The sequence below is a fragment of the Erythrolamprus reginae genome, chromosome Z (assembly GCF_031021105.1).
Source record: "Erythrolamprus reginae isolate rEryReg1 chromosome Z, rEryReg1.hap1, whole genome shotgun sequence".
NCBI classification, from domain to species: domain Eukaryota; kingdom Metazoa; phylum Chordata; class Lepidosauria; order Squamata; family Dipsadidae; genus Erythrolamprus; species Erythrolamprus reginae.
Window position 1 is genome coordinate 23,833,929 of NC_091963.1, and position 27,760 is coordinate 23,861,688.

A 27,760-nucleotide genomic window follows, 5' to 3' on the forward strand; every position below is an offset into this window, starting at 1 on the left:
AAACAGAAATATTATAAATGAAGTGCATTCAGATAGAAACAGCAGCCTGCCCTTTGAAAAATCAACGATAGTTTGCAGCACCTAAAGTGTACAAAAAAGTATAAACATGTCGATTTCTGTATTTACAGGAAATTACACAGTATTTTAAATTGCTTACTTAGATTATTAGTTTTTAATAAGAAGGAGATGCCAGTATTGCGTATTATGGAAAGTGTCCTGGCATTATGATTTGCAAAATCATCTATACATGAGCAAGATATTAGAGGGGTGGGTGGGAAGAATACTGTTGAAAAGTTTTTATTAACAATACAAGTTCTCTGAAACAAGCCAGCCACAGGCTGTTTGTTACAGCAAAACCTCAACAAAACAGCATATTCTTTACACAGACATACACAACCAGGAGAGATTTTCAACAATTAAGGTTTAAAACCAAAAGCTGCAAATGCAGCAGCCATTTAATTCAAACCTTTCAAAACAGCACAATAGTTTTTGGGTTAATAAGTCCAAATTATTACTAGTAACACAGAGAAACATTTAAAACTTGGCAAGGTAATTTACACAACGTGACACTGTGCAACCCTTAACCAAAAAGCATTTTCCCACAGATCTGCATCATGAATTTTGTGATGCAAATTACTGTTTCATGCTTTTGAAGGTTAAAACTCCAATGGCTATTTATTGCAGCGATCATTTAAAATGTGATCCTTTTCCTTCCCTTGCAGTTCAATCACCCAAGACAAGTTACAAGCTAAAAAAGGTATCGATTATAACTAAAAAAAAAAGATTGTATCATCATGCTATTAAACAGGTAAGAAAAGCCAATTGCCAGTAAGAAGTGCAAGTTTTACTTCTATCTGCTTGCATCATTTGAGATGTACCTTAATTAATCCTGATTTGGGTTAGAGACCAGTCAGAGTACACAGTCAACATAAAAATTTTCCAAATATTCATGATAAAGTTATGAAATATGAATGTGCATGTTCCTAGCAAAATGGGACGCTACATATATATTTTTAAAAAACCCAGAACGTTGCAATTTTGGCATGCTTATCACTGCATTTCTCCATTGGAAAAGCTGCAGGATACGTTTTTCCCAGGAAAATGTTCTCTGCCATATTACACAAATATGTGCAAACTGCAAGGTCCCTAAAATAGCAGATATGAGTTTATGTACAGAGGATATTTCTACCTCTTAAATAAGTAAATAATCCTAACAGAGTTTATAACACAGAACAGTAGCCACCACAGGCACCACGATAACCCTCTTCATCGTTTGATAACTTTACACCTCTGTTTTGGCTTTCACTTTCCCACAGTCCAGGTGTCTGAATTATTTTCTCAACAAGTTCTTCAAAAGCACATTGCACACCGTCACATGTTTTTGCACTAGCCTCTAAAAGGGAGAGAAGGTAGGGAAGAGAGAAGAAATTGTGGTAATGTTAAAAAAAAGACTTAATTGTACATGTACATTATTGCAGCTTCTAGAATATGAAACTAAAGTTACCCTACAAACCTGCAACATAAAAAGAAATGCACCAGTATTGGAGGAACGTATATAGTTTTTTGAGTACACATCTGGGGAGGGTGTTTTTCTCAAATGTATTTTTCCAAACCATGGAACTCAACAAATCCTGATCATAAAAACCAGGGTACCCAGGAGGCAGAATATTTTGAAATTCCCTGATATTTCCCCAACATATTTCCCCTGCTCTCTACATGGGGCTACCTTTGAAAAGTGTTCGGAAACTTCAGATCATGCAGAATGCAGCTGCGAGAGCAGTCATGGGCTTACCTAGGTATGCCCATGTTTCACCATCACTCCGCAGTCTGCATTGGCTGCCGATCAATTTCCGGTCACAATTCAAAGTGTTGGTTATGACCTTTAAAGCCCTTCATGGCACTGGACCAGAATATCTCCAAGACCGCCTTCTGCCGCACGAATCCCAGCGACCGATTAGGTCACACAGAGTGGGCCTTCTCCGGGTCCCGTCAACTAAACAATGTCGATTGGCGGGTCCCAGGGGAAGAGCCTTCTCTGTGGCGGCCCCGACTCTCTGGAACCAACTCCCCCCGGAGATTAGAACTGCCCCTACTCTCCCTGCCTTCCGTAAACTCCTTAAAACCCACCTCTGCCGTCAGGCATGGGGGAACTGAAACACCTCCCCCGGGCATGTTCAATTTATACATGGTATGTTTGTGTGTGTGTTTGTTAGTAAATGGGGTTCTTTTTAAATCTTCTTAAATTTTTTAAATTACTTGGATTTGTCATGATTGCTGTGTCTTGTTGTGAGCTGTCCCGAGTCTGCGGAGAGGGGCGGCATACAAATCTAAATAATAAATATATAAATAAATAAATAAACATTTCCCTGTAACTTGCGATCTAGTTAAGGCGCGGTTGTAGATGACATCATACCAAATGGCTAAGTCATGGAGAAATGTCGGTAGCAGAGGAAGCAAGTTGTTGATACAGTTATGCTCATTTTTGCTTAACTCTGACAGGCAGCACAATCCTTTTTGTTTTTACATTTTCCCCTGATTTTTAAACATTTTAATAATTTGTTTCTCCCCGCCCCCGATTTATTCCGTTTTTCATGAATTCCCTGATAATTGCCTGATATTTCCCCAAAACCGCTGATTTCCCTGATAATTCCATTTTCCAGGTTTTCTAGACACCCTGACAAACCAATCTGGGGGGACAGGTTTATTTCATGACAAAGCAAAAATCTGCTCTTTCTATCACCTAAGCCTAACACATATCCCCAAGCTAAAATTTATGAAAATTAGTGGTATTTAATCACTTCTATAGTTATCACGGTTTCTGTTTTCAATGGCCATAGCTTAATTTGCTATGTTGCTGAGGATTTAGAATTATATTCAGCTTAGACTACTTGGCTTCATTGGAAACAATTTTATATTTTCACTCTAGTGAATATGTACTGCGGAGGAAAATATTTGAGGACAATCTAAAAGGCAAGTTTTTTCCTTAGTAATGCATTCCAGGCTTTTCCTGATTATTTGTGAAACTCATCTATACTTGCAAGACACTTGAAAAGAGAAAAGCAAGATTCTGCCCCAGGGAGTTTAATTTACAACTTAGAGTTCTAAGTAGGTATCAGTGAAACTAAGTCAGAAACTGCAGGCAAGTGAAACCATGAACAAAAATGCTTTCGGTAGAATGTATTTAGTTTTTGTTCTAATTCATCATGAGAGCCCATTTTCAGGCTACTAGAAAACACTTATAAATTAGGCAGACAAAAGAATAATTTAAATGTTTGCTATAGAAAAGGACATAAAAGTCATGAAAAGTGTCAGTACTTCAAAGAGTGAACCTTTTTGTCATTTCACTGGGATTACTTTTCATTACTTTAAAGAACAGGCATCAATATTGGGTTGCTAGCTGGTACAGGACATGCTGCGCACCGGAAGTAAAACCAGCAATGCGTGTGCAGCTCCGGGTGACCAGCGGGGGCGGGCAGCCATGTCCCGGCGAGATATTGCTTCTGCGCATGTACAGGAAGCAAAAATCTTGCTAGAGGATGTGCATGAGAGTTTTCAATGATTTTTTGCTTCTGTGTAAGCGCAAAACCAAACAATCGCCAAAATCTCATGCCCGCGAACATTTCCTCATGAGATTTTGCTTCCTGTGAATGCGCAGAAGCAAACTCTCGCTGGGATGCGCATGCCGGTCACTGGAGCTGTGTGCACATTGCACCGGTAGCAGCAGTAAGAAGCATGATCAGAGCTAAATACTGCATGAAACCAGGAGACTGCTATAGAATCTAATAAATAATAATAATAATAATAATAATAATAATAATAATAATAATAATTAGTCTACGGAGAGGGGCGGCATACAAATCTAATAAATAAATAAATAGTTATCAACTTACAACAGTGCATTTAATGACCATTCATAGTTACAATGCCACTGAAAAAAGCGATTTACAACCATTTATCACTCTGATGACCATTGCAGCATCCCCATAGTCATACGATCAAAGTGCTTAGCAACTGACTCATATTTATGACTGTTGTAATGTCCCAATGTCACCCTTTCATGAACTTCAGACAAGCAAAGTCAATGGGAAACCCATTTCATTAAACAATCAGGTTACAAACCTATCAACGGCAGTGATTCACTTAACCGTGTCAAGAAAAGTTGTAAAACGGGGTGAAACAAATGTCAGTAGAAATTTGGGGCTCAATTTTAAGTTCAGGACTGTACTTCTCAACTTATGACCATTTGAAATTACAACAGACCTAGCGAAGGGCTATTTGATCTGGATTTGAAGTTCCAATAGTCAAAACAGCCCCATCAGTCAAATGACTGAACTTTGGACATTCAACAACTCGGTGGCATTTTCAGTCATTTGCAGCATCTTGTAATCATGTGACCATATTTTTATCATGGTTTTGCCAAATATCTTTCCCCCTCCCCTGAGTTTTCAGCAAGACCCCAACCCTAACAAACCACTGATTCCCTGGAGCATTTCACGAGCTCCCAGAACCATGGTGGCTGCTGCACTCACTTAATGGTTGCCGCAAATAATAATAATAATAATAATAATAATAATAATAATAATAATAATATAAAATTGAGTCAATCATGTGACTGAACCATTTTAGGATGATAGTGACTTACCTCTACTGTTATCACTATCTTTAAGCATTCTGTTACAAATATGCACTACAGGATAGCTTTGTAATAGCTACCAACTTTAGCCCCAAAATTCCCACAGCAAGTCATGATAAGAAGCTTTATATTCTTCTACCATGTTTTATCATTGTTCTGTCTGGGTCCCCCCAGACGCCAACACCAACCAAAAAGAGTATCCAGACACACTGGTAAAAAGCAAAGGCAGTTTATATATTTCAAAGCAAACACAGGTAACAAAAACTTGTCTTACAGACAGGAACACTATGAAGCTTCACAGAGGTTTCACGAAGGCCAGGCAATAAAACAGGATTCTTGATGGCAAAAACAACGCTGGAGATAATAAAACCCACACCTCCCCCAAGTCTTCCAGACTTCTAGGCCACAAGCCAAGATCAGAGACGCCAAGAATCGAAGCAAGGTCACAGGACTCCCAGTTGATAACTCTCCACAAGACTGTAAGGGCGGGCCTGCCTTTTCAACCCTGCTGAGGAGAACCACACCCAAACCCAGCTGTTGCCAATTCAGGGATGGAAATACCTTTCTAATTGGCCCCGTCTTTGAGCTGCACGTCGCTGCCTCATGTCTATTATAGCCTGTGCGTCTTCATCCAATGAATCCAGGCCCCGGGGTCTCAGGCTGCTCTCCCTCCTCCTCTTCCTGACGTTCCTCTCCCCCGTCTGCCTGGTCCTCCCCCTCCTGTTCACTGTCCTCCTCCTCTGGACATGGATCCGGCAGAGATCCAGCCGGTCCCTGAGGAGCCTCAGGCGGAATCACAACAATCATATAATACTTTTCTTTCCCATCCAATTTCAACCTTATGAAAATTATCCATATCATTTAATTAAACTGTAATCAACATGGTCTAATGTTCTTTGGAATAGAAACAGATTACTTATTGTTTTATCAGAAGAAAGGAAATGTCTGTGCCTGGAAGAGACAGTAGGATCACGCATCCTGCTATAAGAATATTGAAATTATATCTGAATCTTTTCTGAATACCATGGGGCTTATATATGTTTAATCTATTAATTTATATAGTCTTCTAGTATATCATTTTTGTATAAAATGATAATTAAAAAAATCAGCCATGATAGCAGTGTAAGAACTGGATTCTGATAACAAATTGCTTTACCATATATAGTTCATTTCAAGAACTTACCTATAAACAACATGGAATGTTTTCGGGCAAACTTAAGACCTTCATTTCTGTCAACTTCTCTATTTTCCTATAAAAAAACAGAACAATTAAATGATCTTTCTTTTCTTTCTTTCTCTCTCTCTCTTTCTCTCTCTCTCTCTCTCTCTCACATACACACACACAGTTTATATGCCACTGATAATTTTAAATTGATTTACCTTATCTATTTTGTTTCCAACTAGCATTTTAACCAGGTCGTATCTTGTGCAGTATGTTTCCAATTCAGTTAACCAATTGTCTAGTTTAGTAAATGTGTCTCTTCTTGTGACATCATAAACTGAAATGAAAATTGGCTTGGTTATTACCATAACAATTCAAGTATGTGAACATTGTCAATCATTTTCAAATTCAAACTACATCACTGCCTTTCTTTTCTGTTTAAGATGGTTTAAATTATTACATTACCAACATCTAGATAACCATTACTCAAAGCTATATAAATTGAACTAAATGGTTATACCAAAGGATTTTATTTTATATTAATACTTCAAACTCTACTAAATCAGTTTTGTTATGAGTTTAAATTGCAAATCTAAGCTCCTAAGAACTGCTGGGTCTCGGTGAGGAAAGCTAAAAGGTAGTTAATAACCAAACCTCATGAAGCCATAAGTAGAAACTGTCTTACACAAATACACTTGCTAATAGAGAGATATTCCATCTCTATTTCCTTGTTATATTTTTACAATATCAGCAAATCAAGAAGTCAGAAAATGAAAGGAGATTGATTTTACAATGATTGTTTATACCAAGCTAACATTTTCTTCCCAATAGAACTATTCCTAGAGGAACACAAATCCCCCAAATATCAATTCTGAAAAATATACGATACAAATGGTATGCAGTTCCAGCAATGCCTTTCTTGCTACATAAAGTATCTATATATTATGTAGCTTCAGATTAAATGTATATAGCAATCAGACAAGCAATAATTCATCATCCATCATTAGAAAGGAATTCTGAGCAAGGAATTTGCTGGAAAGAATTTATACCACCCTCAAGTCAAGCAATTGAGTTTGCAGGAAAGAACCACCTCAGGTTGAGGACGAAGAACAGAATCAGGAACAATGCATTGTGAAGTACAAGTAATCCATAACAACTGGTATCTTAGCAAACGTTCAAAGTTAAAAAGAACTTCCCGGAAAGGGGCGTGGCCATCGCCGCAGCGACCTGCAGTTCCCCACGCTCCGCAGGGGAACCCCAAATCCCAGCCGCCTAGAGACCCAGTACAAGTCAGTACCAGATCAGAACCTCCCAGGGGGAAAGAGGACAAAGAGAGACACCTGTTGGTGGGTTGGGAGTGTGTGCAACCCCCCCCCCCCAAAGGAACTGACACCAGCCTCTCAGCCGGCAGCTGTGGAAGACAACCATTGTCGTCATTGGCTGTGGCGGCCACAAACGGACAGATTGAATGAAGAGATTGTGAGTCATCTGGGGAATAAGACTGAAGCGTGCTGGAGAGAGAGGGGAAAGTGCAAAAGCTGGTGAGTGTTTGACTGAATTAAAGCTCTAGAAGAAGAAAGTTAAAATTTAACGGGAGAGAAAAGAGTTTGTATGGTGTGATTTTGACGAGATAGAAATGTGCGACTGTGAGGAGCTGGTTGGACTTCTTAAATACTTTGGTGAAGACTAAAAAGATACTTTAAGGAGATTGGAGATGGGAAGGAAATAGAAAAATAGTTGGATTACAATGAACATGTACAAATAATATTGGCAAGAAATGGAAAGGAAGATGATGAAGAACAAGAATAGAATAAAGAGATCTAAAAAGAAAGAACAAATGGATGATTATAAAGGGAACTGAAGCGACAAAAAGGAAAAAGATACTGAAAATAAAGGACAGGTTGATGATTATATTGGGATTTATAATGATTACACTGGAATGATTACAAAAGAACCAAGAAGAGGGGGATGCAGGGAGAAAAGATTAAGAGGAATTGAGGGTAAACCTACACAAATAATACGTTTTAAAAGGAGAAAAGGAGTTTGGGGGAATAGAAGTTGTTGGTACAATAGTAAAAGAAAGCGAAAGAAGCAGCCAAGAAAATGGGGTGGGGAAGATGCATTTACAAGAATGGAATAGTTGAAAAATTAAAAGAAAATGGATGTCATAGAAATTTTTCTTTTTTTGGAACTATTGTATTATATCTAATTGTGATAAGAATATTAATTATTTATTATTTGGTAAAAATAATTACTACAATTAATTCATTAAAAGGTTTTTTTTAATAGGTTAACAATTTTATATCAGATCGAAAAATGTTTGGTGGCATTAAATTAAATTTTTGATTTTTGATTTAAGTGAATTAAATACAGTATTAGTACTATGAGAGAACAAGAAAGAATGAAAGTGTGTCAGATGTTGGAAAAACATATAATCTGAATAATCATTATTTTTATATACAAGATTTGTTTAAATATAAGATTTGGATAATTCATGAACTTAATACAACACTGATAGGATTTAGTTTTAATAATCAGTTTCCATTTTAAATTATGTAAACTGTTGCAATGAGAAAATATTTTAATAACAAATAATTAATATTATTATAAGGTCTTTATAGAAAATTAAGCAACTGTTGGAATTTTTTATTATGGGGAGTTTAGTTATCAATCAATAGAAGGAAGGGTAACTATAAGGATTACTGGATGAAATATAGAGAATGGGTTAAAATAGAGAAAATTTTAGCAAGAAATAGGGAGATATAAGAGAGAAAAAGAAATTAGGAATTCGGGACATTTAGAAATGTTAGAATTAAGGGGAAGGGGGAATAAATGATAAGTAAAGATATTAAGAGGGGAGGGAGCAATAAGGCTTAGCATTAAGAAGCATGAAAGGTAATAAATATTTTGTAGAGTTAAGGTACAAAGTGTTTAATTTGGGGGGAAATGAAAATTAATTGGCAAACCCAGAAGACAAAACTAGGTTTGGAAGAGGCAGCATTAGATTAGTAACATATACACAAAGTGTTAGACATACAAAAAAGATATGAAAACAATGATTTTAGAAGAGGCACCGCTAGTTTAAAAATGTATGGAATATATTATCAGTCCGTTAAATATGAGATGAACTAGAATAAGCAGCACTGAGAGAGAGGTAAAGTGGGAGAAAGATGAAGGGACAGAAGGAGGAGTGGAAGGAAGCAGGAAGGGAAGGTAAAAAGTAAGAAGATGGGAAGAGGAGATAGAAATAGAAGGAGGGAATGAAGGAAAACAGACTGGTGAATAGGAGTTAAAAATAGGTGCAAAATAGGACATTGATTTTTGATTGATGGAATTAAATGTATAAATATGCATGTTATTGACATATTTTAAGGTATCTGGATTGATATATACATGTAAATTGTGGAGAAAAAACAAAAAAAAAAATACCAAAAAGGGGCTTTCTCAAGCATCTACAACACAATTCCAAAGTTCCAACCTCAGACTCCCCCACACAAAAAGGGATGCTGGGGGGAAGTCACATGATCTGCTTGGCAACCAGCTCACATTTACAGCCAGTCATAGTATCCCGTGGTTATACACTATAGTTTTTGGTGGTTTTTGATAATCTCCAGTTTTTACTTATAGTTTCCTGCGAAAAAATAAATTAAGGAAAATGGGTTCCCCTAGCGATTGCCACAAAAAAGGTAACAAAATCAGTGTGATGACCCACAGAATTATGACTAATTCTGGTTTTAAATATAGACATAAGCTGAATCACCTTCTACCAATTGTTATATGACTGGTTTACTACTCTTAATAACTTGATTTACCTGATAACTTGACAGTGTTAAGAACTAAATATCATAAAGTTGATGGATACTCTGCTAGAATTTCATCAAGGCAAAAGAGTTAAAAACTTAAGTCTTAATACAAATTAGAGTATTTTTAGATAAGCAGTGAGTAGTCACTTGTTTACCCAATATAACTCCTTGTGCTCCTCTGTAATAGCTGGGTGTTAGGGTTCTGAATCGCTCTTGGCCTGCAGTGTCCTAAAAAAATTCAGAAAAATTTCAAAAATATTCACCAGCTTAAAAAAGCTGGTGTTTATATAACATTTGAACTACAGTCAACTACATGTTAATGAAAAAGCTGGTGTTCATATAACCTTTGAACTACAGTCATCTAGATGTTAATATGAGAATCCAGCTTCTATCCTAAACTCGTAACACTGGTTCTGACTTTATTCAACCAGTTTATCTATGCCTCTTCAAGAGCAATTTCTCAGACTGTTTCATATACAATCGAAACACCTGGTGGCTCACCAACACTAAATTCTATGTGTGGAAGAAGAGTTATTCCAAGCAAACCAGATTAGTTTCGGGGGAAAATCAGTCCATGCCATAGAGGTCATATCAATTTCTAATAATAAATCTACAAATCTGCCAAATTATTAAGATAATCCTTTAGGGTAAAAGTCTCAAAATGCAACAGAAGAGCGATATCCAGCAGTAAGCCAGCAGATTGCTGACTATGGTTAGGCAGTAGAGATTGCCTGACTAAAAAGGAAGAAGGAAGTAAAACTCTGAATGTAGAGGGTGAACAATGAGTGGTAGCTGTGCATCTAATTCCTCATCCAACTGTTGTCACAGCCCAGGTCAAGTCTTGTTCGGCTTCTGGGCCAAGAAACAGCCAAAGCACAGATCTGCTCTGGCTGAAGCAGGCATCCCTACTTGCCTCATTCAACAGTATTTTGAAATCTCACTTACCAAAATAAGACAAACTATTACTTACAGGTATTGCTATTAACTGACAATATATATTGTCCTTCAGGTGTGGTAGCATACAAATTTTATAAATAAATAAATTTAATTAATAAATATTTAGTTAGTAATTTTTGACATAAGCTAATGGAATCTTATATTTTATTATTGACTTACCCAGATTGCAAGTTTAGCCTTATTTCCATCAACCGAGATTGTTTTTACTTTGAAATCAACACCTAAAACACAAGAGCACAATGTTGTTTCAAACACGATATTGAGAGGTAGGAAAAATGCTGAATGAAAGATAATTGGTTATGCAACAATTCCGAACGTGATCTCATGTTTTTATTAATCTATTATTATGGAATAATTTGATAAAATAGACTAGTGTTTTAATGGTACTTTAACACATATTACAAATAATACTCAATACTAAACACAATTTTTTAAAGAAATTCAGCACTAAAGAGGGGTAGCATTTTTACAAACACCATTTCCACATGGGGAAAATCTTTAGTTGCAAGAGGGAACACAAGAAAGGCAAGTAACATGAGATACAATCTATGATTTGTGGGATTCACGTTGCTTTTAACTTCTGCTACTTCTTTTTTGTAATTTCGTAAGAAGCTGCTTGATGAACTTATGGCTCAGGTATCAAACAACCAATTCTGTAGCTGCATAATTCATTCATTAAAAAGAATCTAACAAAATGAGGCCCATTCATTTTATGAACTCTGTAAAAATGACTGAGAAAATAAAACCAGTACAATTATAGGGGGGGAAATAGCTCTTTATACACCATTTGTCTCGTGCAAAATATACACTAGGTCTGCACTCAAGTAAATAGTCTTTTTGTAAATGTATATTACTTACTGTGGACAGTCAGGGTGTGTGTTAAACACTTTTACTAGAAGCATTATGGAGTAAGGTAACAGAACATTAGTACAATCTCCAAAACCGCTCTCCCCTTAATATTTGGACTCCTCGACCTTTTAGCATTCCGATGCCAAAGCTTTCACAAACGCAAATCTTTTCCCTACCCTTACCTTTACGGATAGCTCTTTCTTCCACTACTCCCTGGCCTAATCCAGCCCTGGACGTCCTGTACCTGTCCTGAGACAGAGCCCTCCGGGCCAGTGCACTGCAAGGAAAGCCTTGGGCCACAGTTGGGGAAGCCCCAGCAATCTCTCTCTTCAAGCCCCCATCCTCCGCTTGCACTTTGCCTCCCTGTGGCACATGTATATACAATCCCTATTCCTGCCAGGGCTCTGCAAGTTAACCCAATGTTAAGGGGTTGAAAGCAAAAGCCATAGGCAAAATACAATGGTGTATTATACATTATATGTCCTGGAGTTATGATTAATTTATCCATTCTAAGTTCCCCAATCTTTCTTCTAAGAGTTGAATCACTCTCTTCTGCCATGAGATTGTGATGAGATTCCTCCACCAACTGGTGACTTAAATAACTCTACCTCTTTTCGAGTTTAATATTGCAGACGTTTGGGACCTATCTTATTTCTGACATCTTATAATCCTTAACTCATTTTATGTTGTCTTACTTTGCTCCTTTTATTGAAGTATATTTTTTAAAATTATATTTTTATGCTTTTAACTGTACAACACCCTGAGTCATTCTGAGTTAAATGTAATAAAATGACACCACTCAAAATGTTAAATGTACTATTAGCTCTGTATTGTTAAGTGATATGCAAGTAAATTTTAAATGATCTGTTTACATTGTTTCAGAAATATTCACTTTAATACTTAAAAATGTAGAAAATCAAATTGAGTTTACAAAAATATGTTTTTCCTCCTGTTTAATATCATTGTTAGATGTTAAGATTACAGTGTTCCTTAATCCAGTGATTTTCAACCTTTTTTGAGCCGCGGCACATTTTTTACATTTACAAAATCCTGGGGCACACCACCAACCAAAATGACACAAATCTAATAAATAAATAAATAAATAAACAAACAAACAAACAAACAAACAAACACACACACACACACACACACACACACACACACATACATACATAAATAACCCCCTCATATATACAATCCCATGTAACATCCTCTTATAAATACAGTCAATCATCAATCATCCCTCCTCAAATTTATACCATTTCTGGGTACTTCTGTCTTTCCCCCTTTTCTCTCTCATGTTTCTCATTTCTCTCTCTTCCTCCCTTTTTCACTCATTCCTTCTCCCTCTCACTTCTCCTCTTTTTCCATCCCTGTCTCTCTCCCCCCTTTATACGTGTGTGTGTGTGTATACACACTCGAACCATTTCCAAAACCAGTTGAGGGCTGGGTTTTTTTCCTCTTTTATTCTTTTCAAAAACAGGTGTGGGCTGGGGGGGTTTTCTTATTATTTGGGTGCTTTTTACAATATGCTTCAAGAAGCACCTCTCTCTCTCTTTTGCTCTCTCTCGTTCTCTCTCTTATTTTCTTTCTCTCTCATGCTTTCTCTCTCTTGTTCTCTGGCGGGATTAGTCATCTGTTGTCCTCCTGATGCTGCTGACATGGTGCCAGGGACAAAACGGCCACCCACTCCTGAGGGAAAAGATGGACTGTTTGGGATGGGAATTAGCATCTCTCCCGCCGCGTTAAGTAGGCAAGGCAAGGCAGAAACTCGCCGGACGCGGAGCCTAAAAAAAGCGCCTGAAGAAGGCAGAAGCGAAGCGCCCCCACCGCCCGCTCGCTTTCCAACGCTGCGCCCGTTGCACCGGGCTCTTTGCCTGAATCCGCCTCCTTTCTGAGGCTCGAGTGAGCCTCCTTCGCCGGCAGCTGGGGGGTCGGCTTCGCCCCCTGCCCAGCCGAAATTGTGCGTGTGAGGGGGGAGAGCTTGCTTCTGCAACCGCATGGCCAGAGAGAAGCGGGATAGCAAGGCGGCGGCATTCTTCTGCCTGGCCTGGGCGCTCTGCTTTGTTTTCCCGGGCTTCCCGCAGCATGTAGGTGGCCGAGAAGACCGAGCAGGACTGTCAGAGGGGTGGGCGTTCCCACAGCGCTCGGAGCGGCTAGCGGACGGATCGCCAGCGCCGCTGCAGCCACAGCTGTGGGAGGAGCCGCGCCCCAAGAAAGCCGGAGAGAAGGACGGATCGGGCGGGGACAGCCACAAGTGGAAGCCTCAGCCCTGGAGCTCCCACTTGCAGAAGCCGCCCCTCCCCCGGCTATTGCCCGCCGCTATTAGCGAGAAGCCATGAGCGCGAGGGGGCCGACTTTCAAAACAACCTTTGCTGGCCTCCGCCTCGCGGCACACCTGACCATGTCTCGCGGCACACCGGTTGGGAAACACTGCCTTAATCCAATTAATTCAATTACAGTGACAGACCCACTAGGAAAAATCCTCTTCAAAATATAACTTTCTCCCTGATCTGAATCAGATCTCCTCTTTCTCCTTTTGTACTTAAAATTCATCAATTTGCATCTTAAAATCTATAACTTAATTTGGAATCATGTATTTTCACTAAACATGAATATTGTAAAATATTATAACAGATTTGAAACAGAATTATAACAGATTTGAAAAGATTCTAATTTATTCTAAAATACATAGTAGGGGGAAGGGGGGCGGGGTCTCGTGACTGCAGCACCGGGATATTTCCCTCTCTCCTGGGAAATGTCCCCAAGTCCCATTGCCCGGGGGTTCTGGTCCTTTTGGACCAGACCGGATCTCTCCTGCAGGGAGAGTGGCACTTGGGACGCTGCCAGTGGCCTGGCAGGGGCTGGCATGCCCCACTGGGCAAACTGGCTCGTCTTGCACCAGCTGTGATGAAGCCGGACAGGCAACCATGCCTGTTCTGACAAAGCTGTAGAGACTACCCATTGCCAGGGAGGATAGCCAAATGATTCCATCTGGAAGAAAATTGGAGGTACAGTACTTAATTGCAAAAGGGAAGGAGAAATTTTCTGTCTATGATGGTAAGCAGAGATTGCCTGATTGGGATTTTAGACCTTTGTTTCTCGCTTGGTTGCTGGACGGAGTTAAAATGACCTGAGATTGAAGAAGGCAGCTAACTGTGCAACGTGGCATTTCAGCGAAAGCTTCTAAAATAGCGAAATTGCCCATCACTTGGATTATTTTCAACTATCTAATTGGTTCTCTTTGAAATTCACCTTCTGGAATTTGGAATTTTTAACTTTTGTTTTGGAATTCTTATCTTTCCTTTCTTCTATAAACAAAGAACAACGGCAAAATAAAACAGGAAGGACAGCAACAGGAAGTAACAGCCAAATCTGAATATTTATCATATGGAAGTTTGATTTAAGCAAGGGTCTTCAAACCTGGCAAGATTAAGGCTTGTAGACTTCAACTCCCACTCCTGAGGTAGCATGGCTGGTGCAAGAATTCTGGGAGTTGATGATGGACATATAGTTGATGAGGAGGAATCCAGTTTTGAAGGATTTTAACTCTTAGCTTTTAGCTTGGTTGCTGATTGAGCTACTTTTTTTACTTTTTAATTTATTGTTAATGCCAGATTGCTTTTGTTTACCCTCTTTTAAATTTCCAGAGCTAGTTTACTGGTTTTCTTTAAAATAAATATTCTAAAACATTTAATCTACTGATGTCTCGATTAATGTAATTTTATTGGTTTCCATTTTTATAAGTTACCAATAACCACTGCATTTTCTAACCTCGGGTCAATACGTTTTCCCAGGTTTTTGTGGCAAAAACTGGTGCCTCGGCTTATACTCGGGTCGGCTTATACTCAAGTATATACGGTAGATTAGGGAAGATTATGGCATTGCATTTAGCAGTGAAAATAATTAGAATAGGGAAGATTATTGCATTGATATGACAGTGACACATAGATTAGGGAAGATTATTACGCTGGGAGTGGCAGCAGGGTTTATAGATTAGGGAAGATTATCATACTAAGAACGGCAGTGGAAAATATCTACATTAGGGAAGAATATTAATACTTTGATTCTTTTTTTTTAATGGATACTTTTTGCATAAAATAATGGAGCAATAACAATTTATATTTATTTTGATTTGTTAAAGTATAAATGACATATTGATATACAGTGAACCCTCGAGTTTCGCGTCCTCAAGTATCGCGAAAGGGCTATTTCGCGAGTTTTCAACCCGGAAGTAAACTCCACCATCTGCGCATGCGTGCCCTTCCACGCATGCGTAGATGGTGGAGTTTCCCCGCCGGGCAGAGGCTTCCCTGGGTCTTCCCCCTCTTTCTCTATGTTGCTTCTTCCTCTCTCACACTCTCTTCCTCCCTCTCTCATCTCTTTCTTTCCTTCTCTCTCTTTCTCTATCTCTCCCCCTCTTGCTCTCGAGCGGCCGCCTAGCAGCTGATCTGCTCGGCAGCGCAGCAGCAGCGAGGAGCCGAAGATCTTCGGCTCCTCGCTGGTGCTGGTGCTGCGCTGCCGAGCAGATCAGCTGCTAGGCGGACGAAGGAACCTTCCCTGGGTCTTCCCCGCCCGGATCTTCGGCTCCTCGCTGCAGCCGCGCGCCCCTCGCCTTCGCCTCACCTGGCGGGCGAAGGAGGGCGCAGCTCCGGCCGCTCGCCTCGGAGCCGGTCTGCCTCACTGCCTCCAGTCCGCGGCAATTCCCCTCAGCACGCTGCCGGATCCAGCGGGGGAGGGGGGGAAGCGAAGGCGCGGCGATGGGCAAGGGCTGCCAGTGAGCCTTCTCCGTCCCTTTCCTGCTGCACCGGTCTGGGGCCAAGTGGGCGGGGGGCGGCCGGGACCTCGCCTGTCTCCGCCGCCCGCATCGCCCCTCCGGCGGGCCGGCCTCCCCCGCCCGCCTCTGCTGCAGCCGCCACCGCCTCCCCGACTGGCACAAAAGGGCCCCGCCCGCCCCGCCCCGAAGCTTACCTTGCGGCGGGATTCCCTCCCCCCGCAGCCAAAACTAAAAGCCTGTCTCTTTTTTTTCTTGCGGCGAGCCCAAGCCGTTTCTCTCTCGACCGCAGCCAAGCTTCCCTCGGCCCCCTTTGGCCCCGTCGCCTCCTCCCCGCCTGCCTTTCCTCGCCAAGCGCACGAAAAAAAAGAGAGAAGGCTTCTACCAGAAGCGGGTGATGGCGGAGGAGCTCCGAAAGCTGGCTAGCGGCTTTTCCCCCGCAAGAGATCCTTCATGCCCCTGCCCGCCGTCCCCGGCTTCTGGTAGAAGCCTTCTCTCTTTTTTTTCGTGCGCTTGGCGAGGAAAGGCAGGCGGGGAGGAGGCGACGGGGCCAAAGGGGGCCGAGGGAAGCTCGGCTGCGGTCGAGAGGGGAACGGCTTGGGCTCGCCGCAAGAAAAAAAAGAGACAGGCTTTGAGTTTTGGCTGCGGGGGGAGGGAGTTAGGAAAGTCCTACTTCTCTCCCCGCAGCTAAAAACTCAAAGCCTGTCTCCTGCCGCCCGGTTTAGCCAGGACACGAGCGGCGAAGTGACACCCCCCACCCCAGCACTTTGAATCCCGCCGCAAGGTAAACTTTGGGGCGGGGCGGGCGGGGCGGGCGGGGCCCTTTTATGCCAGTCGGGGAGGCGGCGGTGGCTGCAGCAGAGGCGGGCGGGGGAGGCCGGCCCGTCGGAGGGGCGATGCGGGCGGCGGAGACAGGCGAGGTCCCGGCCGCCCCCCGCCCGCTTGACCCCGGGGGGCTGAAGGGAGCCAGGCGGGGGCTACTCCCCCAGCCGGTTAACTTGAAGCGCTCGATTAACCGGCTGGGGGAAGGCAGGGCATTTGCCTCCTCTTTCCAGCTGAAGGAAAAGCAGACAACTGCCTTTCCCTCGGTCGCTTCCCGGAGACCACTTTGGAACATCGCTTTGGGAGAGGGGGCAACTGCTCCCAGTTAAGAAGCAAGAATCCACCCCCTAGCCAAACGGCTTTTTTCGTGTTTAGCGCTCGAACGCCGTGCTAAACAGGAAAAAAGCCATTTGGCTAGGGGGTGGATTCTTGCTTCTTAACCGGGAGCAGTTGCCCCCTCTCCCAAAGCGATGTTCCAAAGCGGTCTCCGGGAAGCGACCGAGGGAAAGGCAGTTGTCTGCTTTTCCTTCAGCTCTAAAGAAGCGGCAACTGCCCTGCCTTCCCCCAGCCGGTTAACCGAGCGCTTCAAGTTAACCGGCTGGGGGGAGGCAGGGCAGTTGCCGCTTCTTTAGAGCTGAAGGAAAAGCAGGCGACTGCCTTTCCCTTGGTCGCTTCCCGGAGACCGCTTTGGAACATTGCTTTGGTTGTTCCTGCCTCTCCTGCAGCAGAGAGAAGCGGCAAATGGCCCAGCCCTTCCCCCAGCGGCTTCACCGAGCGCTTCGGGAAGGTGCCGCCTGTCTTCGCTGTAAGAAAGGCAGGTGCATCCAAAGCATGCGGGGAAGCGGTTGGGGGAAGGGCTGGCCATTTGCCGCTTCTCTCCGCTGCAGGAGAGGCAGGAACAACCAAAGCAATGTTCCAAAGCGGTCTCCGGGAAGCGACCAAGGGAAAGGCAGTCGCCTGCTTTTCCTTCAGCTCTAAAGAAGCGGCAACTGCCCTGCCTCCCCCCAGCCGGTTAACCGAGCGCTTCAAGTTAACCGGCTGGGGGGAGGCAGGGCAGTTGCCGCTTCTTTAGAGCTGAAGGAAAAGCAGGCGACTGCCTTTCCCTTGGTCGCTTCCCAGAGACCGCTTTGGAACATCGCTTTGGGAGAGGGGGCAACTGTTCCCGGTTAAGAAGCAAGAATCCACCCCTTAGCCAAACGGCTTTTTTCCTGTTTAGCACGGCGTTCGAGCGCTAAACACGAAAAAAGCCGTTTGGCTAGGGGGTGGAAGTGAAAGTGAAATGCCGGCGGCTCTAGCAGCTGCTACAAGCAGCATTTCACTTTCCCTCCCAGGCAAAAAGATGCCGGCATTATGGGCTGATGGGGCCGGACTTCCCAGGCGGAAGGCGTGCCCCTCTCCCCGGCATCTTTTTGCCTGGGAGGGAAAGTGAAATGCCGCTCGTAGCAGCTGCTAGAGCCGCCGGCATTTCACTTTGCCTCCCAGGCAAAAAGATGCCGGCATTCTGGGATGATGGGGCCGGACTTCCCAGGCGGAAGGCGTGCCCCTCTCCCCGGCATCTTTTTGCCTGGGAGGGAAAGTGAAATGCTGCTCGTAGCAGCTGCTACGAGCGGCATTTCACTTTCTCTCCCAGGCAAAAAGATGCCGGCATTATGGGCTGATGGGGCCGGACTTCCCAGGCGGAAGGCGTGCCCCTCTCCCCGGCATCTTTTTGCCTGGGAGGGAAAGTGAAATGCCGCTCGTAGCAGCTGCTAGAGCCACCGGCATTTCACTTTCCCTCCCAGGCAAAAAGATGCCGGCATTCTGGGATGATGGGGCCGGACTTCCCAGGCGGAAGGCGTGCCCCTCTCCCCGGCATCTTTTTGCCTGGGAGGGAAAGTGAAATGCCGGCGGCTCTAGCAGCTGCTACGAGCGGCATTTCACTTTCCCTCCCAGGCAAAAAGATGCGGGGAGAGGGGCACGCCTTCCGCCTGGGAAGTCCGACCCCATCAACCCAGAATGCCGGCATCTTTTTGCCTGGGAGGGAAGGTGAAATGCCGCTCGTAGCGTGGGCGGGCGCGCGCGCGGGGACCCCAGCTTCGCTTCCCAGCTGGGAAGCGGCCCCAGCAATGGCGTGGGCGGGCGGCGGGCGCGCGGGGAAACCCCAGGCGCGAGCAACGGGGTGGGCGGGCGAAGGGCGGTGGAAGTAAAAACACCATCTGCGCATGTGCAGATGGTGTTTTTACTTCTGCACCGCTACTTCGCGAAAAATCGATCATCGCGTGGGGTCCTGGAACGGAACCCTCGCGATGATCGAGGGATCACTGTAATGAAAGAAGTGGAATAAATGAATTGAGATGGGAATGTATTTTAAAATTTCTAATAACAACCCTTCTTCCTATGTATGGATTAAGATATAATATGAATAGCATTTTTTCTTTTCCTATTCTTTTCCGCTCTTCTATTTTCTTTTCTTATCTCTTTTATTCTTTCTTTATTTTTATATTTTTTTCTCTTAACTTCCTGGGCTTTTAAAGAGTCGTAAATTTGGATATTTTCTATTGTTAAGGGCAGTTATGATAAAATGAGGTTTTTGTTTTTTTTTTAAAAATGAAAGTAGGAATGTGTTTTCTAAGAAACACAATGGCATAGTTAAGAAAAACAGCAAATAGCCAAGAGAAATTTAGATAGCTATAGCACTTTAAATATAAATGAAAGCGAAGAACATTATCTAAAATCCAGATGATAGCATTTGGAAAGGAGGTAGCACAGGATGAATGATATGTACCAGAAAATAATTGGATGAATAATTTGAAAAAAATTGTTTAATCTGACTAAGGAATTGGCCTTTGATATTGTATTGTATTACATTTTAATTTGAGGTATGTAAATTGGAATCTCTGCAAGGTAGGAAGAACAATAAAAAATTTATACCCGAAAAAAATAAAATCCATAGTACAATTTTCATTAGTTAACTACATTCAAATATTAACCACATTAGAGTTTCAATAAAGAAGCATAAAGGGGACAATTTAATGTAGTGATTAAACTACCAGGCTAGAAATCAGGAGACCATGAATTCCAGTCTAATTTTTAGTATGAAGCCAGTTGCAGTGAACTTGGGCGCACTACAAAGAAGGCAAGGGAAAACCGCTTTTGAAATATTATCAAAGAAACTGCTCGGAAAATTGCTACTGTAGGAGTCAATATTAATCTGAAGGCATCAAATAAAATAAAATTATAGTAAAAATATATAATAGCTTAAAATTATGGAACTAGGCAGGAAAGCTCATCCTGGTAAAGAGGACTTTAGTTAATGATAACATTTTTTTTCAATAATAAGAATAGGGGGGGAAATTGGTCTGTTTTGTATATTAATGTATTCATCATCAAAAAAGTAAACATTAAAGTCCCAACAATATATAAAATCTCTTATTACTATGCAAATAATTAAGATAAAAGCCCCCAAAATAGCAGAGCTACATAATACTCAAAAATGGTGCTTTTTAATATATGTGAATGCAAGTGAAATAGCTCCCTTCAAATCATTAAAAGTAGACATCCAGTTTTTATATAATTGCCCTGCTGATGTGCTCTGGTCTATGTTTTTCATGCATGTACACATACCGTATTTTTGGAGTTTTCCTCCCTAAGAGGCTAATAATTTGGGTGTGTCTTATACTCTGAATGTAGGGTGTTTCCCCCATCCTTAGCCCTAACTAGCTGCTAACAATCTTCCCAGCTCTTACCTTGCAGGCTCTTTCATTATTTCTCTGAGAAGAATGTTTTCCAAGCCCTAAGTCTTTGCAGGGTTTTTTCATTGCTATAACTTGCTCCAAATGTTTCTTTCCAGCCCTAACCAGGTGCTAATGATATTCCCAGCTCTTACCTGCTTGCAAGCTTTTTCATTGTTACTCTGCAAAGAATATTTTCCAAATCGTTTTTGTAAGGTGTTTTTTTTTTTACATTGCTTTACTTGCTCCGGATGTTTTTTTCCAGCCCTAACCAGGTACTAACAATGTTCCCAGCTCTTACCGGCTTGCAAGCTCTTTCATGTTACTCTCTGTGAAGAATGTTTCCCAAGCCATAAGTCTTTGCAGGGTTTTTTCAATTGCCCTACTTGTTCTGAATGTTTCTTTCCACATGCTAATGATATTCCCAGTTCTTACTGCAAGCTCTTTCACTGTTATTCTAATGTAGCCAATACATTATTTTATCCCGATTAGGGCTTTAAAATAAACAAGTTCAATTAATTTTGATGTGTCTCTTCTTTGATGTGTCAATTCTTAAACCATTAAGCTTGTTCCAAAATATCATGCTGTAATTGTACTCAAGCCTTCACTTTGCATATTATGTTGGTTGAATAGTGCTTGTTTTTTCTTTTGCATTCTTTTGCATGATATTTTGGAACAAGCTTAATGGTTTAAGAATTGACACATCAAAGAAGAGACACATCAAAATTAATTGAACTTGTTTATTTTAAAGCCCTAATCAGGGGATAAAATAATGTATTGGCTAAGGACGCTAGCTAGATGAATACCTGTTAAGCAGATTCTTTTCCCTATTTTCCTCCCAAAAACTAATGTGTGTCTTATACTCCAAAAAATACGCCAAGTCATTCTGTAGCTTAATAATACAGAAAGAAGTGTCTTATACATGTTTAACGCTTTGGAAGAATTTATACAATTCGTGAAATCTTTTAACGTATTAGTTGAATTTAAATAATCATAGCAACAGGTTGAAAGCCAAACAGAAATCAATTCTTTTTATTTATATAATACAAACTTAGGAGAATTCTCTGATTAGTACATACTTCACCAAATTCTTACCATGCTTCATTATGTCAGCTTTCTGTGAAGCATATTATAAGATATCCCTTCCAACTTTCCAGAGCATCAGACTATATACTTAAAACCTCTTAAAAGACAAATAGGCACAGCTGGTTCGTATAAACAAATCAAGGATTAGATTTTGTCTTTATTTTGGGGTTGTTGAATTTTTGCTTTCTTTAGGATGCAAAAAGTTTACAACACAACATAAAACAATATATTTAATGTATATACAAATAACATACAATAAACAAAGAATGCAAAAGAAAAAACAAGCACTATTCAACCAACATAATATGCAAAGTGAAGGCTTGAGTACAATTATAGCATGATATTTTGGAACAAGCTTAATGGTTTAAGAATTGACACATCAAAGAAGAGACACATCAAAATTAATTGAACTTGTTTTAGATCAAATCTGATATTTTTTGAGGGTTTATTCAAGGTATAATTAAAATTGGATACAATGGTATATCCAAGTATTTCAAATAATACGAATATATTCAAGGGCCAACTCTCACTGTAAACAGAGAAGTGTATTAATAACTACATGGTAGAGCAGAAATTTCATGTCTAATTTCTTTATTCTGTTAGAAGAATTAAATTTTGTAAGACGTCTAAACATAATGGAATTTGTAACCCAATGGGGCTAATCAATATTGTTTTGCACTTATACTTTGATTAGGATGAGCTTTCTCAATTATAAAGATTCTATTTTAATTAAGCAACAGAATGTTAGCACTGCTTCCTATTCAAACTATACAAACTATACAAATCAATACAAGCTTACCAATGGTTGCTGCAAGTTCTGGATCAAATGTGTTATCTGTAAACCGTAACAAAAGGCTGTATAAAGAAAAAGAGAGGAGGAGAAATAAATTAGGTTTTACAAATTCTGCTGAAAATATTCATTACCAATTCAAAACTCTATTAAGCAGTTGTAGTTTTATGCGAAGAACATTTTCTTCTTCAATCTAGAGTATCTTCAAAAACTAGGGTCCAATGTCCTTACAGACAGTTCCCCTGTAAAACTCTCCATCTGGAGCCAGGCCATCCTTATTGATATTACAGGTTTGAAAAATTAAAAGAAAATAGTAAATTAGTACATTGTAAATAATCTTTCCTTTCCATAATGGACCCCACCCCCATTGCCATTACTTGAAAAAAATGTATCAGATGACTATAGCCAGTATTCTGTTTGGGAGTACTTCTACTCCCCCCCCAAAAAAAAGGGGGGGCAAGCGTATAGAAAAAAATGAGGTAAACATGTCCTTAAGACAATCTCATCAGCCTGCCCTATTGTGATCCTTTTATGATTGGCTGCAGGTATCAAAATGGTTGTTTTGCAATTGTACACACAGTACATCCTCTGCATTTAAGATGTGTTTATCAATCTAAAAAAGAAGCATGATTTCTTACACTTCAACCTATATATCAGTGATGGCGAACCCTTTTTCCCTCAGGTGCCGAAAGCGCGTGCGTATACACTGTCGTTCCTGTGAGAGTGCCCACAGCCATAATTTAATACCTGGGGAGGTCAAAAATGGCCTCCCCTGCTCCCCTGGAGGCCCTCTGGAGGCCAGAAACAGTCTGTTTCCCAACTTCCGGTGGGCCCCATAGGCCCGATTTTCACCTTCTCCAGGCTCCAGAAACTTCCCTGGAACCTGGTGAGGGTAACAACGCCCTCCTCCATCCCCCGCGGAGGCTCTCTGGAAGCCGAAAATGCTCTCCCAAAGCCTCCATGCCAGCCAAAAATCAGCTGGCCAGTGCACACATACGTGCTGGAGCTGAGCTAGGGCAACGGCTCCACATGCCACCTGTGACACCCGTGCCATAGGTTCACCATCACTTCTATATATTTTTTAAGTAGAGAAAGAGCTTTGCTTTAACTCTACTACTGTTATGGCCTGGTTCAGCTTAAACCCACTTATTTTAAAACAACTTCACTGTCTATTTATCAGACAGTAGCTACATCAGTACTTGAATGTTAAGATTTAAGATGTCAACAGTATATATATGGGAACACAATATCCACAGATATTCATGGAATAGAAATAATACATTCCCAGTGATTTGGGAAACCTATCTTGTGATCCAAGTTGTAAACTCTTTCAACAGCCTTAAAAACCCCTACAACCTCACTATACCAAAGGATGTGCAGATTATGTAGCGTATTTTTCAGAGTATAAGATACAACTTTTCCCCCCATAAAAGAGGGTGGAAGTGTTGGCGCGTCTTATACATCAAATACAGCCATTTTGGATGTCCTAAAGCTCCGCCCACGACATCCCATTTTGAACAGAGGGTGCTGAAGAATGGAAAAAATGGCCCGTTTCTTTTCACAAAAATGGGTTGGGCAAAGGGGAGTCTGCAGAGAGCTCCTGGGGACTGGGAAAGGCAAAAATGTCTCCATTTTTGTGAAAAAAATGAATGCAAAATGACCATTTTTTCCCCAAAACAGAATAATTTTTGCCATCCCCCCAGCACCCAAAAGCTCCTTGCAGGCTTCCCAAGCCTTTGTCCACCAAATTTTTGTGGAAAAAAACAGGCGAAAAACAGTCCCATTTTTCACAAAAACAGGGATGTTTTTGCCTTATAATTACCCTATCTAGCAAACCTGGAGAAGGAATTCTGGGAGTTGAAGTCCAACCAGTCAAGTTTGAAGTTTGTCAAAAAGTTTTCTGCTACACTACCGTAGTATTTTATTAAATAATATATTACTACACCACTTGGTTCAGAATACTTTTTTCTTTGTTTTCCACCTCTAAAATCTAGGTACATCTTACACCCTGAAAAATATGGTAAATCAATCTTGAAGGGCAGCTACACAAAGAAGTGTTGAATAACAGGCATTTACAGGTCTGGTTGTTCCAGGGATAGGCAATTCAGTGATGGTTTTTTAGACTATAAATCAGCATAACAAACAAGTAAGGATTAGATGAGTTGTTGCTTAAAACCTTTTAGGAACACCATGTTACCTATTTCACTGGAAGTCTACTGTAGTAAAATATAAAGGTTTCAGCCACAGGAGAACAAAAAAAGAGATCATGTTCTACTTGTTCAATTATTATCAACATACCATCTCATGTTCAAGTAAATACACTCTGCATTAAAAAAAAACCCACTCCTTCCTATCTCTTATCCTTCATGCTAAGAAAATTAAATATTCCAGAAACCATCTTAACTTTATCCCTAGAACAGTCTCAGCTTACTTTCCTAGAGGCTTGCATTATTTATTTACAGATAAACAAAACAAAACCTTGCAAAATATAATATAGTTTTATACTTGGGGATGATCTAATGCAAAAAGGTATTTTGAAATTCTGCCTGCTAGCAAAGCACTTACAACAAATTACAGTACTGTATATAAAGGCAATGGAGCTGTGTGTGTGTGTGTGTGTGTGTGTGTGTGTGTGTACACACACACACACACACACACACACACACAAAAGTTTGCATGTATACACAAGTTTGCATGTACCCCCCAAAACTTTCTTTCACTTGTGTAATTTCTGAATTGCAGGTTTAGGTATTACAGACTATTTTATCATATAGCCAACACCACCCCAACATATAGTACTTCCAAAGGCCTAGCAAATAGTAATAAGCAAAACATCTTAAATCATAATTCAACTTATTACAAACATTGGATAAATTAGTTATGAAGTTTATCATAGCTTCAGAACAAGGCCTTCTGAAGAACTTTTTAAAAACTGGTTCTTTCACCAAGCCTGGGGGTCAGGAGGTGGGGCTGAGCTAATGCATTGACTATGTTAATTGTTATGGGTGGATCTGTTTACATTCTAGCTAATGATGTTCCCCCCCTCTCTCTTTTATATTTTAACAATGTTAGCAACTAAGTGCTATTACCTCACCACGGGTGACCATTTAAATTAAAGAACCACAAAATTATCTTTAACTGCTGGAATTCATACCCCTCACTCACACCACTACCACCACCACCACCACCACCACCACAAGCCTTTGTGGTGCAGTGGTTAGAGTGCAGTAGGGCAAGCTACTTCTGCTGATCATGGCTGCCAACAGTCTGGGAGATCAAATCTTAGTAGGCTCCAGGTTGACTCAGACTTCCATCCTTTTAAAGTCAGTAAAATGAAGACCCAGATTGTTGGGAGCAATTGGCTGACTCTCTGTAAACAGCTTAGAGAGGGCTGTAAAGCACTGTGAAGTGGTATATAAGTCTGAATGCTAAATGCTAATGCTATTATGACATCTTGTTTTACATTTCTGGCTGATATTTTCCTTTTAAAAATTTGCAGTAAAGCTAAACCATGTCATACCAGTATCAGATATGACTCCACCACAATTAATAACAACACCAAGGGGTTTGAAAGAAGAAGCACATCCCAAGCAAGGCAAAGGTTATTGTAAGCAATCCAAGAATCCACCAGTCACGTGCAAGTACCATGGACTGAGCATGGCAGACAGGGGCAAAGGGCCAACCCCCTTTTCTCTCCCCCACCTTTATCCTCCCCAAAAGCAAGACCTCTGTGAAGTCAGGCAAGAACAACCTTACAGGAAATGCACCCTTCCCACCTCCCAAAAAAATTGTGAGCTGTCATCTTTCATCCCAACTAGATGGTTTAAGTTCAGCCTTGTAGAAGCTGAACCTCTAGAATAGAGCCTCCATGGTGCAGTGGTTAGAGTGCAGTACTGCAAGCTCCTTTCTGCTGATCACTGGCTGTCAGCAGTTTGGCAGATCGAATCTCAGTAGGCTCAAGGTTGACTCAGCCTTCCATCCTTCCAAAGGTCGGTAAATTGAGGACCCAGTTTCTTGGGGGCAATATGCTGAAGCTCTGTAAACCACTTGGAGGACTGTAAGAGCATTGTGAAACAATATATAAGTCTAAACGCTAAATACCAATGATATTATTATGACATCTTGTTTTTCATTCTTGCTTTATTTTCCTTTTTTTAAAAAAATTGCTCGTAGCAGTAAAGCTAAGCCATGTCATAATACTATAGGTATGACTCCACCAGAAGTAATAACAAAACCAAGGGTATTGAAAGAAGAAGCACATCCCAAGCGAGGCAAAGGTTATTTGTACTGCAAACTATTTTCTGCTGGTCATCGCCTGCCAGCAGTTTGGCAGATCGAATCTCAGTAGGCTCAAGGTTGACTCATCCTTCCCATCCTTCCAAAGGTCGGTAAAATGAGGACCCAGTATTATTCTGACTCTCTGTAAAACCGCTTAGGGAGGGTTGTAAAGCGGTACATAAGCCTAAAAGACTGTTGCTATTCCAGCCGGCTGTCAAGCAGAATGGAGGGAGGCCGAGAAGCGCGGGGCCTCTGAGCATTCGCAGAGTGCGACACACATTCTGAGAGCCACAGGTGACAAGAGAGTCGGGGGTCGCTCGCGGCTCTCAGATCTCCCCTTCCCCCAATTTCCACGAGGAACCCCACCCCCTCCCCTCCAACCCCAACGAAGAATCCTGTGAAGAGCAGAGCCCCCACCCCAAAACATGGAGGACTTTTCTGGCCGGTAAATATAAACAGTCTCCGGGCAGGAAGCTCTCCATGACTCCCCACCACCGCCCAGAGAACAACGCCCTTTTGGCTCGAAGGGGCGCCCGGGCTGGGCCCAGGCGGGGTGGGGCGTTGGGAGGAAAGGCCGAAACTGACCCGAGCGATGAAGAAAGGGCTCACCTGGACTTGCCAACGCCGCTTTCGCCGATGATCAGGATCTTCAGCGTGGTCAAAATATCCTCGTCCATCCTGGCCACTGACGACACTCAGACAGCACACAACAGTTCTCTACGCCAGCTGCCACGTCTTCTGCGCATGCGCCCCCTCGGGAGCCGCCCCTTTGGCGACGCCGAAGTCTTGCCGTGTGCGCAGGCGTCGAGGACCCCTTCCGCCTCTCGGTCATGACCCCGCCCCTTCTCTTGGGTCCTTGGTTCGCCTGTCGGTCGGGAAGTGGGGGGAAGCTCCGG

The 27,760-nt window shown here is 41.6% G+C and overlaps 2 protein-coding genes across 2 annotated transcripts in view; both read right to left on the reverse strand.

Annotated features, from left to right (window-relative positions):
* The window catches only part of ACBD5 (acyl-CoA binding domain containing 5), a 222,317-nt gene that overhangs the window by 58,067 nt on the left and 136,490 nt on the right, over positions 1 to 27,760 (reverse strand). The window lies entirely within an intron of this gene.
* RAB18 (RAB18, member RAS oncogene family) lies at positions 282 to 27,714 on the reverse strand. Its single transcript, XM_070728809.1, has 7 exons — positions 27,474 to 27,714; positions 22,596 to 22,651; positions 10,715 to 10,776; positions 9,754 to 9,826; positions 6,014 to 6,132; positions 5,817 to 5,883; positions 282 to 1,393 (listed from the first exon to the last, which is right to left on the reverse strand). The coding sequence occupies exons 1-7, from the start codon at positions 27,539 to 27,541 to the stop codon at positions 1,221 to 1,223; spliced, it is 618 nt and encodes a 205-aa protein (XP_070584910.1). The 5' UTR covers positions 27,542 to 27,714; the 3' UTR covers positions 282 to 1,220.

Excerpts from the sequence above, each read along its gene's own strand:
- RAB18 (XM_070728809.1), bottom strand. The coding sequence starts at position 27,541 with ATGGACGAGGATATTTTGACCACGCTGAAGATCCTGATCATCGGCGAA. Across the intron at positions 10,777-22,595 it reads AGAACTTGCAGCAACCATTG|GTGTTGATTTCAAAGTAAAA; the intron begins GTAAGCTTGTAT and ends CTTGTGTTTTAG. Across the intron at positions 1,394-5,816 it reads ACATTCCATGTTGTTTATAG|AGGCTAGTGCAAAAACATGT; the intron begins GTAAGTTCTTGA and ends TCTCCCTTTTAG.